General features: G+C 37.6%; 1 protein-coding gene across 2 annotated transcripts; it reads right to left on the reverse strand.

Annotated features, from left to right (window-relative positions):
* Positions 1-4,682: 4,682 nt before the first annotated feature.
* Positions 4,683-12,615, reverse strand: LOC112201378 (probable leucine-rich repeat receptor-like serine/threonine-protein kinase At3g14840). Of its 2 annotated transcripts, XM_024342259.2 has the most exons (24): positions 12,464-12,615; positions 11,207-11,378; positions 10,879-10,950; positions 10,719-10,792; positions 10,572-10,643; positions 10,402-10,473; positions 10,213-10,284; positions 10,045-10,116; positions 9,836-9,907; positions 9,619-9,690; positions 9,452-9,514; positions 9,198-9,266; positions 8,971-9,036; positions 8,379-8,444; positions 8,222-8,257; positions 8,090-8,130; positions 7,484-7,860; positions 7,217-7,415; positions 6,740-6,877; positions 6,454-6,572; positions 6,128-6,338; positions 5,793-6,030; positions 5,410-5,560; positions 4,683-5,273 (listed from the first exon to the last, which is right to left on the reverse strand). In XM_024342259.2, the coding sequence occupies exons 4-24, from the start codon at positions 10,748-10,750 to the stop codon at positions 4,887-4,889; spliced, it is 2,625 nt and encodes an 874-aa protein (XP_024198027.1). In that variant the 5' UTR covers positions 10,751-10,792; positions 10,879-10,950; positions 11,207-11,378; positions 12,464-12,615; the 3' UTR covers positions 4,683-4,886. The 2 variants fall into 2 exon arrangements, with proteins under 2 accessions (XP_024198027.1, XP_024198026.1); XM_024342258.2 differs by lacking the exon at positions 11,207-11,378 and having other exon boundaries at positions 12,464-12,602.
* Positions 12,616-14,769: the final 2,154 nt, after the last annotated feature.

Raw genomic sequence — 14,769 nt, forward strand, 5'->3', positions numbered from 1 at the left:
CACAAATGGTCACTCAACTATGACTCATTCGACACTTTGGTCACTGAAGTTTCAAATATATCACTTTGGTCACTAACTATTACATTGTCAATCACTTAAGTCACTTTGTTAATTTTTTTTATTAAAAAGAAATACTTTTTGGGTGACTTAAGTGATTCACAATGTAATAGTTGAGTGACTAAAGTGATATATTTGAAACTTCAGTGACCAAAGTGTCGAACGAGTCATAGTTGAGTGACCATTTGTGAAATTTTCGCTAAAATCAATTAATGAAATTGAACACACTATAATTGTTGCTAGATGTACCATCGATAGAAAAAGAAAAAAGTCATTTCGACCCAATACCATTAACCCAGTTATAGGTTGTTGCAATCGATCAAGCCAATTACAAAAAATATTTTATTGCAATAAACTCATGAAGTTGTGAATGGTTCTTTAGAGCAAGTGCAGCGGTTCTCTTTTGCCCGGGCAAAACCGACGTGGTGACCGGTCACAAGCAAAGTTGGTCCTCCACCGGTGAAAGTTTGCCCAGACATTTATTGGCTTTTCTTGTCTGAGGCGAAGAAAAAAGGCAACACAGTGACATTTTTCTTGACTGGGGAAGAGGGGCTGCCAGCTCGGCCCAACGATTCACGTGGCTGACATCACCAGCATATCCTCCACTGCAACGCGCTGAAGGCAGCGACTGGGTCACGAACGGAGGACGCGTGGCGCCGCAAAGGCACGTCGAGTGACTCCAGACTCTTGTCGTGTAGTAGATCTCTTTTAGGCCCAGCCTGTGCCACGTGCAACAGAGCCGTTGGGTCATTTCGAATTGGCTGCCTAACAGTCATGAAATCTGATCCGTCCATTTCAATTAAGAAAAGGATCCAACGGCAACTAATTAATAACCACTATATATATATGTAACGTTAATAAACGGTAACAAAACGGTAAGAAAAAAATTCTAAAAATTTCTCTATAAATACCTAGGATTTTCTTTACATCTCACACCAAAAAAATTAGAGTTCATAGTTACACCTTCCTCCTCTTCATATAGCTCTCATCATCCATATTTTTCATTATCCACTATGGCCGAACAAAGGGGAAACACACGTCCAGTGGCCGGACAAGAGGGAGATCAAAGTGAAGATACCCAAGATAAAAGGAGATGGACGGATGAGGAAGATGTTCAATTGTGCAAGTCTTGGAAAGTTGTAAGCCGATGTCCGGCTGTGGGCACAAATCAGAAAAAACTCGAATTATGGTTGCGCGTGAAGCGACACTTCGACGCAAATTGGCCCAAGAGCTGATCAGCCCAATCTTTGCAGGGAAGGTGGAAAATTTTGAAGATTGAACTCTTTGAGTGGCATTGTGCATTAAGGCAAGCGAAAAATTGGTACAAGAGCGGTTCAAATGCGGTTGATGAGGTATGTATTTGTTGATAAATCATTTAATTTGTTGATACATTATAGTAAAATATTACATGATAAATAATGTAGTAATTATAATATCGTTTTAATTGTAATAATTATTTTTCATTATAATTAAAATAATTAGTTGATAAAAATGTTGTAATTACAACGATATTTAATTTGTACTTATTTATTTTTATTGTAAAACGGTGAGATACTTTCTTATTAAAATTATGACCTTTATATTTGTACATACTGATTTTTAACGCAAAACGTTGAGATAATTAAATCATTTAAAATTATGAACTTTATAATAGATGACCCTTCATAATAGCGTTTATATTTGTACTAATTGAATTTTTTATTTTTTATTTTTTAATTACGTAGCAAGATGAAGCACATAAATTGTAGCATGCCGGGATGAAGAGAAAAACTGGGAAGGACAAAAGACACAATTTTTAGAGCTTTGATAGTTACACTGTTGTGGAGGAGTTTGCACAATTTAAAGACATCCCTAGCCATACATCCGGAGGACCATCAAATGTAGGAAGTCAACATACGCACACACAACCAATTGCTGAAAATTCCCCCATCAACTTGGACATGGATGTAGATGAGGTAATTGCAGGTCAAACTGTAGATCCTAATGTGAGGCTTTAAGGAAGGAAGGCTGCGAAAGAAGCAATACGGAAAGGAAAGAAGGCAGCGAAAGATCAAAGTCCTTTGTCAAGCAGTCTGGAGAGTATAGCGAACAACCAAATAGAGGCAACCAAGGGCAAGAAAAAACTTGATGACGAATTCGCTCGAAGTCTCCAAGAGGAAGAGAAAAGAGCATGTATCCTCTTGCAAATCGAAATACGAAAAGAGCAACTCCTATTTCAAGAAAGGCAAGATCGAATTAAAGAGAGGGAAGAGCGTATTATGGAGATTGATACAAGTAAAATGACGCCAAATAAAAAGCGTTATTGGTCAAGAAAACAAAAGAAGATAGCGGAGAAAGAAGATCTTGACGAGCAGCCGCCACCTTCTATGGTTGGATACTATCCGCAACCCAATTTTGGTGGTGCATTCCCACAACCAAATTTTGGCGGTGCATACCCACAGCCTCCTTACCTCGGTGCATACCCACAACCACCTTATCCCGATGCATTCCCACAACCCCCTTATCCTGGTGGATATTATCCGCAACCACCTTACCCCGGGGGATATCCTACACAACCACAATTTTCACATTTCCCTATAGGTGATTTCACCAACCCTAACCCTAATGATGAGCCTTCAAACACAAATTGGATTTCTAGAGAGGATGAGGATTATGATTTGAACAATTAGGTTATTATGCATGTTTGTAATTGTATTGTACTTATTCCTAATTTTTCATTTATGTAAGCGATAATTTAAGGAAATAAAAGTTGTATTTGGAAATTCCCCTTATTAAAGCACACACCTTATATTCAAAATCATAGCACATAATAAACATAATACAAGCCAAATTCAAATCACATTGACATAAAAAACATAGACATTGGCCAATTTAAAAGCACACCAACTTTCCAAAACATAATACAAGCCAAATTCAAAGGACACAAACATAACAAAACATAGATATTAGCTAATTATTCCAAAAAAATTTCATTTATGATCTAGATCTCCATGTTGCCTTGAACGTTCCAGAAATGCTCTATCAGATCTTCTTGAAGGTTTGAGTGACCATTTGCGCTTCTAATGGCATCGTATCGATCCATGAATCCGTTGAAGTAATAACCATCTCTACCAACAGGATCGAAGTCATCACCAGTCGGTCCTTCCCAAACCTGGGCCAACCTGGGTCTCATATTGTTATCCTCTTCTTCATCGGACTCCAAATCCTCATCGCTGTCATCTGGTCTTTCATCCTCGATTATCATGTTGTGTAATATAATACAAGTCAGCATGATGTATCTCAATGGAAGTAGATTTTGCCATCCGACAATACTCAGCACATTGATCTGCCCCGGCACTATAAGCAAGCATTCTTAAGGAACATGTCAGCTTCTGCTGGGGAAGTAGTCTGACTTTGCCTGCAGCATCTGATTTCTGGACAAAGTACGGGTCGCTACCACAAAGATCACTGGAGATGCGGTTGAACACATTGTGACTCATCCTGTACCTTGTCCGGAATATCTCTTCACTGAAAACTGGCCGCTCCACAAAGTAATCTTCCATCATGTTTTTCCTTCTTGATTCCCTAAATCGCTCCTCATTCGGTGCACGCCCTGGTTGAGAACCCTGTCGTCGTGATCCAGAGGAAGCTTCAGCTTCAGCGACTGCTGCTACCACAAGAGCATTAGTCGTACACAGCTCTTCAAGATCTTCATCTCGAGATTGTCGATAGTTAGCCCACAATCTCTTCATTGAAATGAGGGAAGGAGAGGAAATGTGTTGGATCTGGAGAATATGAAAACGAATGAGATTTGTGAATATCAGCTTGTGAGGAATGGTGTGCTGCCTCTTGCTCAATTTATTTACAATTTTCACATAAAACGTGATCAGACTTCGAGGACACGTGTCCACTCCTGTTTCGACGTAATCTGATCTAAAATTTTAGATAAGATTACATCAACAATAACCGTTAGATTGAATAGTATGCAAATGATCTGGTCCGTTCAAAAAGTGTCGGTTGTGCCTTCACTCATTTCCTTCCGTTGTGCCTTCACTTATTTCAAGATAAATTGTCGGTGGCTCATAATTTGTCCGTTGTGCTTTCACTCATTTCAAGATAAAATGTCGGTGGCTCATAATTTGTCCACCTTAAAATATTTTTTAAAAAAGTAAATTGCATAATTATGACATTAATTATCCATAAATATTCATTATTGACAGTAAATGTTTTTTTTTTTTTTAAATAATGAACAGTGTAACCCATCGGTGAACTGTAGCATGAACAGTAAAAGGGTGAACAGTGTTGACCGGGCAAGAAAAACAACTGGTGTAAACCCATGTCCAGTGGCAGTGAATAGTAACTTGACCGGTCGAATTCTTGACTTCTTGACTTTGCCTTTTCTTGACTATGGGTGAACTTGCTCTTAGTAGTGAAGCGGTCAAGCCAAGGTAAGAGAGGAAAGGAGGGGGAAAAGGGAGAGGAGGGAAGATCTGCAATCACAATTTCTTTTTGGACGGATAAAGTCGGAATTAAAATATTTCAAAAATTGTGGGAGGTCTGGTTCATCTATCAAATTAGAAGGTATGAATAAAATTTCCGTTAGTAAAATATTCTAGGATCGTAGTTAGTAAAATATGAGATGTGTATGATAAAAAAAAAATTATTTGAATGATTCCATTTAGTACTTCGTTGAAATTCGAAAGTTCGGCAAAATATATTTAAAATTTCAATTAATCTCTTGGGACCCCCGAATATATGTGTATGATAGAAGAACTTGCAAAGTTTTTTACACAAGTAGGGAATCGTAAATCCTTCAGACGCAGAGCCTGCATGAAATAAGGTTTGTCTGTCTACTTTTCCTCACAACTAGGACTGACTTTATAGAGATCTGAAGATGTTGTAGGAGCAGAAGAACCATTCCATGATGCATCTGATGAATGTATCAAGGTCTTTGTTCCACCTGCACTCTCTTCTGCAATCTGCTCAAACGGATTTCTCAAGGCTGTAAACCTCATTTCTTCACTATATATACTTGGATCCATAATCATTTCATCGACAGGGGTTCGCCCTTCAAGCATACTCACGACTGCAGACATGGTAGGCCTAAGTGCCGCTGCTGGATTGATGCACAGCAGAGCTACTTTGGCCATTCTAACCGCCTCTTCGTTACTGAAATCCAATCCTAACCTTGGATCCACCAGTTCCACTAAACTCTCTTTTTGTTGTAAAACAAGAGCCTGAAATAAGATAAGTTGGAAATGAATTTTTTTTTATTTTTAATAATGGCTAAGTTGAGTGGAGAAGTCATCAATATAATAGTGATCACAAAACTGTGCATTTAGTTGCATGTACAGAAGGAATTTGAGTCCTTACCCAATCCACAAGGCCTACAAAATTCTCATTTGGTCGAAATTTCATGTTGTTTTTTCCGGCAACTATTTCTAAAGCAACAACACCAAAACTGAAGACATCTGCTTTGAAGGTTAAATAACCCCATAGTGCATATTCTGGCGCCATGTATCCTCTGCATAACAAAAACATTGATTTGTATGACCACATATACTCTCTATTACGAGGCATCGCATCTTAAAGATACCCAATTAAGTTCATATAGTTAATCTAAAACTTCACTGTACTTGACATAGAGAAGATAGATAAGTTTGTTCATGGTAAGGTCACGCCAAGGACTTGGAAGACAAATGTTGGCCAGGGAGCAAAAGCAGAACAAAATAGCTTAATATGTAACAGTAGCTTACATGGTTCCAGCAACTCTGGTGCTAATGTGGGTGTTCTCTTCTTCGTGAAGCTTGGCCAGACCAAAATCCGAGATCTTAGCATTAAGGTCTTGGTCCAATAGCACATTCGTTGTTTTGATGTCCCTATGCACAACCTTAAGTGCTGATTCCTCATGCAAAAAAGCCAGACCTTTTGCTATGCCTATACATATTCCCTGCCTTGTAGGCCAGTCCAATCTTACTTGACCTTCCTCTGGACCTGCAAGTAACATAGATGGATTAAATTCCAATCAATGGCTTGTTTTAGTATCTTTTCATACATAATTTCAGGATTATGTTTCTACTTGATAGCTTACCAAACAAAGCATGTGCAAGGCTATTGTTTTCCATGTATTCATAAACCAACAGTAGTTCATTTGCTTCAATACAGGATCCATACAATCTAACAAGATTTGGATGTTGCAAACTAGAAATCAAGCCTATTTCATTCACGAATTCACGATTTCCCTGCTTTGATTTTGAAGATAGTTGTTTAACCGCAACTATTGTACCATCCAATAATACACCCTGCATGAAATATATAGCTTATTAATTTATAATCACATTAAAGTCTAGGAAAATTGCTACAAAAAACCATCCAGAAGAAAAAATTAAAGTAAAAAGTGATGGAGTCAAATGGTACCTTGTAGACAGACCCAAAACCACCTTCCCCAATTTTGTTTTCCAGAGCAAAGTTGTTAGTGGCAGCTTGAATTTGCTTGAAGGTGAAAAAACCCGTTTGCACATCCAGTCCTCTATGAGCTGTCCATAGATTGAACAAGGTCAAGATGTCAGTAATGTCATGTAAAACTTCTTCTCACCTAGTATCTGAGTGTGTTTTTCCAAGTATAATTCTTCGGTATTTGAAAGAATGTGACCAATGTGCTACAAAATTTCCCAGTATATTAGTAGCAGTAGCAGTGTAGCACCTTTTCCCCTTGATGTCATGCTATCCAGACAGCCTTTCCACCAAAGAATGCCTAAGATTAAGAAAGCAAGACACAAAAGCGAACCTCCAGCTGAAGCTGCAACCACAAATATCTTCCTTTTGCTATCATCATCAGACTCTACAAAATGAAAAATATACAAAATCAAGTCATCACCATATATAGCATGGAGTGGTGTTAGCTTAGTGGTTAGAGCACCCACAACCTAAGATCTAGGTCATGAGCTCGAGTCACCATGGGGGTAGGAGTGAAATCCTTTGAACCTCTTAAAAAAAAAAAATCATCACCATATATAGCATGGACTTTTATTCCTAATATAAAAATCCAGACAGTATCTTTTACAAAATTCTCAAGACCAAGTTTAGCTTCATATATATTTTTATATCAAGCACAGACAGAGAGAGAGAGAGAGAGAGAGAGAGAGAGAGATAGAGCTAGTATTTGTAATTCAGAATATACCAAACTCTACAGAGATAGCTGATATAAGGGGACCATATACTCCTCTATTCGGGGAAGCTGTTGTCCCCTTCCCAGACCAATGAAATCGGATCTCTAAAGTTTTGTTCTTAACCTCAACTGCTTTAAATTCCCAGATGAATGGCTTATCAACCCCTTGGGCAGCCTTTTCAATGTTGAAATCCTTCAACACTAGCTTCTCCTGTAACAAATGCAAACAATCAGAGACCGTTGTGGCCTATAGAGTGCATAAACAGTATGAATGGCTACCTGAATATAAACATCGAAGATCCGTCTTCCAAGACTCAAAAAAGATCTATTGCCTCTGATTATAATCTCTGAAAAGTAAAGCTTCACAGTATAATTTCCACTGCCAAAGCAGCGTCCATAATACGTAAGAGAAAGAGGAGAGATGCGTGCATTTGTGTACAACTCAGAGTTGTCCATTTCGAGTATAGAAACATTATTTGCTATACAGTCATTAGAGGTGACGCCAGTATTCCAGAAATGTCCAGTGCTACTGAATTCCCAGCTATGCCCTGTAGGAACGAAATGTGCTGCACCTCCTGGGTCTTGATCCGCTTCGAAGTTGATTCCTCCAATGGTGGTTGCTTTACCACCACAATTGATATGCAATGAGTACTGATCTGTTTATTAAAAGGAGGGGATAGCAAAAAAACCATATGAATTTAAATGAAAATTGTTATGAATCATTTCCGTGAATACATATGCAAAATGCAAGTGCAAATTTATATTACATGCCATATTCTATTTTGAAAAATAGTTACCTATTGAAAAAAAGGAAACCGCAGTTGGATAACTAAAGTATTTACATCATATATCTTCATTTTCTGAACCTAAGTGATATAATGTTACCTTTTGGACATGGAGAGCTATTCAGGCACTCTGCATATAATCTGGATGGTGTCGTACAAAATCAGTTCATGTAAATTTAAAGTCCAAAAAATGATAAGGAAAAAAGAAAATATCTTCATCAAAACAGCTTACGAGTTATCACGTGCAGAAAAGCTTTTGAACACATTTCTGATACATTCCAAATCAGTTAGGTTCAGAAACAAAATTGAGGCGAAATGAAGACATCAAAGTATCTCACTAAAAGAAAAAGTGTGCGACGTATGCCAACTAAAATACAAAAACTTCTTACAGGTTTTCTGTACAATAAGGTGACTCAGAGCTCTCAGAAAAATCATTGTAAGAAACATCTATCACGCTGCACACAAATAACACAAAATTGTAAGCCAGTTGAAGTCCACTACTGGAAAATAGATATGCTTTTTAATATGCTTAAAAGGATAAATCTATCACACAAAACCTGTTGATAATCTAAATGTTGCAAACCAGGTTTTTGGGAAATTTTTATAGAATAGCCTACTATTTTGACAAGGAAACAATTTCTAGTCTTTGTTCCTCCAAGTTCAGTACAAATGATATACTCAACAAAGCCACTTTGATGTATGATTCCTCACTAGTCATATTTAACATGTGATCTAACTTAAATCTTTAGCTAGATATTAAACAGCATGCTAAGCAGTACATGATAAAATTGTATGTTGTGGAAACACATTCAACAATGGACCTCTTAAAAACTATTGAGATTAGCCTCTAGCCAAAGTGGAGGTTCTCACATTTAAATTATCTGTGTTAGTTAGTGTGTGTAAAAACATAATGAGACATCTTAGCAGGCTTCAGTAGAAAAGTAAAATTCCAAGGAAATCTGATATGGTAGGGGAACATACTAGAGATTATCTCTGCTCTTGATCCAGTCTGGAATAGATCCAGTAAGCAAGTTGCTTGTTAGATACCTATTCAGCAAGCAATCATATAACCACATTCCATTAAGACATAGCACACATGGATGGCAATATTTAATATAACTTACACTCCCTTCTTTCCGACATCCATTTGAGATGTAATTTAGTACGTGTAGTATGCTAGTGACCTTAATGAAGTTTACATTTCTTACAAGTACTGCAAATCTGTCAGATCTGCCAAATCAGGAATGCTCCCCTCCAATCTGTTGAAGCTTAGATCTCTGCAAGAAAATGAAAAAAAGAAGGTGTTATAAGAACCTTGATTGAAGTAACCAAGTAGCAGAAAGTTTTCTGAACAAATTAACTGTCAGTAGCACTCAACTTACTATCAAGAAAATCAATTAATTTTGGGCTATGCAGGTGAACAAGAAAAAAAAATAAATAAATAAATGAATAGCCATATTACAATGTATTCAACTGTGACAGTGCTGATAAAAAAGAAGGAATAGGTCCAGATAAGTGACAGCTCCTGAGCATTCAGCAACATAACTCCACATCAGAACAGTTGCAGAGAAGCATGGAATAGTCTAAAACTGTAGATGAAAAGAAAAATATAACATCTTTTAGACTTACAATCTTTGCAAACTTGTAATATGGCTCAAGTATGGAAATACTGAACCCCCTCCATTTAAGTCGCTGATCCTTCTGTAAAATTGCATCATAAATAATTGTCAGATAAAAAATACAAATAAGTAAATAAAAATAAATTCCCTGTGATATGAAGCTATAGTAAATTGTTAAATTATGGTTTGTAGTGTTAATGCAACTTAGAGTTGGAAGTGGAACTCACAGTTCTGTTAAATTACTCAAGACAGAAATGCTAGATGGAATGGGGCCTTGTAGACCACTAGCTTGGATCTCTCTGTCAAAATAAGAATTCAGTATGGATGGAGGTTACACCAATTCTATATTTTATCAATTAAGAATATACAATAGAAAAAAGCACTCGCATTGCTATATCTCAGTTCTCAACTATTATGCGATGCGACAAATACTTACAATTTCTGAAGTTGATTCCAACTTTCTTGAAAGTCGGGCATTCTTCCAGTGAAGTTGTTGCTGCTAATCCTCCTGCATAGAGGAAACGATTGAAAAAGAGAAAAGAAAAAAGAATTAACATGAAAAGTTATAGTAACTATAAACACAGCAATGTTAAGGGTTACTTACAGTTCTGTTAACTTAGTCAGATTCATAAGAGCCACCGGCAGTTCTCCTGTGAGATTGTTTGCACTAAGAATACTGGAGACACAATGAAACTAAACAACTTACGGAATGGTAGTTTCGAGTCAAGTTATAAAATATCAAAGGTAAGAATTAAATAAAAAAATAATGGTGAAAAGCAGAAGCAGAGCTTACAGCTTCTGCAAGTTAACCAAGTTTCCAAGCTCAGGAGGAACAGTTCCTGAGAACATGTTATTCTCTATGCTCCTGAAAAATATTCACTCCATTAGAGTTGACCAAAAACACAAGTTAAAATTTTATTCAGTAAATAATGCAATGGCAAGAGAGATAGAACCCGAGCATACAGATATGTTAGAGTGGTAATGTTTCCCAGGTAGCTCGGGATTGGTCCTGATAAGTTGTTCACAGCAATGGACCTGCATTGTACTATTTTTCAGTGCAACCAATATAAACGAATTATTCGACAACACAGAACATGAAGTACAAAATTCCTTAAAGATATTGCAACTTCGTTGACGCCCATTCTCGCGGTATGCTGCCATTGAGGTAGTTCCTCGAGAAATCACTGTAAACAAGAGCAAGTTATGCCATTTGTGGACATTTTTAAAACCATCTCAGATGATAATACACAACTGAAAATGTTTCCCGTACACATTTATCAGGTAGGGTAACTTTGCAATAGACGGTGGAAGCACACCAGCAAGGTCTTGCCCTCTAAGAGAGCTGCATTACAAAAAGTCACAAAGTTCAAGTAAGCAATCATCCTAAAAGGCTAAAACATTATACATCTCCATTCTCAATCAACAAAGATCGGAACTTTAAGCATCCAAAATCCCATATCCATCGAAAGTTCGAAACAATTAAAATCCACTTAGACAAAGACAGGAACCTTTAGCATGCTTAACTCTAAATCCATGGAAACAATCAAAACCCAGTTGGACAGTTCCATCAAGTGAACAAGCTTTTCGAGGTGACATACATGGTGGTGACGTGCCATGCACCATCAGATAAGAAGCAGATGCAGGTGACGTTGTTTTTGAACTGAACAGAAGATTTTGGAGTGACCCAGCTCTTGTCATCGCTGCAAGGGTCGACACTAAAGTTCCAATTATTCTTTCCTATTTGTGTAGCTATTTCTTTCAGAGCTTCCACTGCAAGCACAAACCAAATTCATGAGAGAAGAGCTATTGGGTTTGTTGGGCTGGATTAGAGCTGTTAAGGACGGGCCTTAGTCAATAGAAAAGCCTGGTTTTCTCATAGAAATCAATCCTTCAGTTCTCAGCAACTTGGGTAACTGAGATTGAACCTCAGCAAAATCTCAAGCTTGGTTACCCAAATCTCATTCTGATTTGATTTGTTTCTGTTTCTGAGGAAAGAAACCAGTTTCTGGGCAAAATCTGAGATTGAACCTCAAGTCCTCATCAAAATCAAATCAAATCAAAATTTTGGAAAAACTATAATCCTTCAGTTCACTCCATTGAACCTCAGCAAAATCAATTCTAAACGAAAAGTGAATCTCAGATTTCACCCTTGGCATTCACTCTTTTCTCTTCTTACCCAAGTACCCAGACCAAATTAAGGTTGTATTTTCAATTAAATATCAACCCGAATCTCTAAGAAATAGAAGATGCAAATTGAATCTTTTGAGGTTTTTCTTTCGGGACCTGGGTTATCTACTTTGTTTTTTATTTGATTATCCAGGTGGCTGTGAATGGGAATTCAATGCCGGAGCAGGTGCAACAACATGGAGTTTGATAAGGCTTCAGGCCATAGCAGATATATAAGAGAGAGAGAGAGAGAGAACATGTGCCTCAAATTGTGTTCTGGGGAAAATAAGAAGATCGAGATGAAAGAGAGAGAGAGGAGATAAGGTATGGTCATGACTCATGAAGGTAGGAGCCGTTGGACACGTGGCGGAATAAGATGTAAAGCTCAGCTAGAAAACTAGCTTAGGAGAGGATCCTCTCCCCAGTGAAATGGCTAACCACTCAGTTATCACCTGTCGGACTCGAAAAGTAGAAAAATTTCTCCTTTGCGATTGTGGATTATATTATTCTCCATGAAAGACATAACAAAATTTAAACAACTGTAGCTGAAAACCATTGAGTTCACATTCTCTAACACATAGGTACGTGCAATCTTTAAACACTATGCTGCTGCTAAAACTTCATTCATGAATCAAAGCTGATACCAGAAGAAAAACAGGAAGAAGAAGAAATAGTCACGAGTTACCTACCTTCTGAAGCAATAAGAGTCGCAGACTGTGCTTCAACTTTGACTGAGTTTATGCATATGAAGCAGAAAACCAATATCATGATCATCCTATCTCTACTTGCCATCTTCATCTTCTTCTTCCTTTTATTCTTTGCATTGATGTGATGTGAACCCACCAAATCTCAGAGTGGGAGATTTGGCTCCCAGTTTGATGAGATTAGCCTCTTAGAGCAAGTTCACCCGTAGTCAAGAAAAGGCAAAGTCAAGAAGTCAAGAATTCGACCGGTCGAGTTACTATTTACTGCCACTGGACATGGGTTTGCACCCGTTGTTTTTCTTGCCCGGTCAACACTGTTCACATTTCCACTGTTCATTAGTGGGTTTCACTGTTCATTTTTACTGTTCATTATAGAGAAATTTTTTATAGAGAAATTTTTTGTATGATTTTTAGAATTTTTTACATATTTTTTTTCTGCCCGTTTTCTTACCGTTACCTATATTACATTCAGATTAATTCCTAGCCATCAGATCCATTTTTACTGTTCTGTTGGAAGGCCCAGATTTGTTGACCGTTGGGTTTAAATTCCCAAAGCAGCCAACGGATACTTGCCACGTCAGAGCCCACCCTGCCTTAATTGTCGCTAGGTGACAAAAAACCGCTTCCTCTCTTGTGATTGGTCCGTGCTCTGCACGATCCCTCTCTGTCGCGTCTCTCTATGTGATTTAACGTGTGACGTCAGCCACGTTGTATATCAGGCCGAGGTGGCAGCAGGCCGAAGGGCACGGGCTTGACATTTTGACTGGGCAAAGAAAAGGGCACCGGCTTGACATTTATCTTGCCCTTGGTCAAACAAAGGCAAATCATGCCCAGGCAAAACAGGCCCGGTGGAGGGGAGAAATACTGCATGCCAGGTCAAACTGATGGAATGCTGAGGTGGTGCCCGGGCAAAAGAGCACCGGTGCACTTGCTCTTATGTATCAACCTACCTTATTCCTCTAATGGAAATAGCTGCTAGCTGGGGGATACACATACACTACCCATCTGGTGCTTTTATAGTAACTTAAACGGACCCCATTTGACATTATTAGGATCAAGGGCTTTTTTGAGACTTCAAACTTTTCGACATGGTAATGGTATGCATAATGCATGTGTTACCAATCTGACCAATACAAAGAACAAGATGGACAATGCGGTCCTTTTTTCCTTGCCATGTCGAAGTCTGGAACTATACATGCAGCTCTGATATTTACCAAACGAATTGACATTAATTATACTAAAGCTCACCTCCCTTTTTACTGTGTTTATAAACAGTAGCTCTCTTTACGTCTACCCAAGTACCCAGCATGCTAATTATTTAAAAGGTTATTATCACAAATGGTATCTGAACTTATCCTCTATTTTATATATGGTACCTGAACTTCAATTTTGATCACAACCAGTACCTGAACTTTTCGACTTCATTTTAAATGGTACCTAAGGCCACATTCGGTCACTATTCCGGCCAAAAAAGCCAAATCTAAAAAAAAAAAAACAAATTCAAATTCAAGACAAGTCTATTACCAAAAAATCATCACTATATATGATCGCAACCCTTGAAATCATCAAAAATCATCACTATGATCGCCTCACATGCCGTTTTTAGTCGGAATATTGACCGGAGGTGGCTCTAGGTACCATTTAAAATGAAATCGAAAAGTTCGGGTACTAGTTGTGATCAAAATTGAAGTTCAGGTACCATCGATAAGATTGAGGTATAGTTCAGGTACCATTTGTGATAATAACTCTTATTTAAAACATCAACAAAAGTTGATAAACCTTTACTATTTGTGGAAATAGGAAACAAGACGATTGGGTGAATTGTTTTTAAGTCCTATCTCAATGCTTATATGTTTCTCGTGTGCTTTCTTGGATTTGCTCCCAAAACGCTTATGGATCTCTCTACCATTTCCCAAGCTAAGCATATCTTTATATACTACTATAAATGGAGGCGCTTTTTAGTGTCAAAAAGACTTCACCAAATTTTGAAGTGTCCATAATACTCTTTAATTTAAAAATTCTCATAATAAAATTATATAAAATGATTACTATAGTAAAATAGAAAATATTAGAACTGTTTAAGGAAAATCAAAATTGGGAGAGAATTGAGTCGTGCTTTCATTGATAATAGGGGCCTCTTTATATAGATAGGATTACAAGACATAGAATCAGAGTTGTACAAGGAAAGATAATCGTACAATTAATCGGATATCAATGAATATCTCCGAGAATATCTCCAATTCTAAACCCTATTACAACTAGGTCAAGTAACCTAGAGTTTAGGCCAGACA

This window comes from Rosa chinensis, chromosome 5 (assembly GCF_002994745.2).
Source record: "Rosa chinensis cultivar Old Blush chromosome 5, RchiOBHm-V2, whole genome shotgun sequence".
Classification (NCBI taxonomy): Eukaryota; Viridiplantae; Streptophyta; class Magnoliopsida; order Rosales; family Rosaceae; genus Rosa; species Rosa chinensis.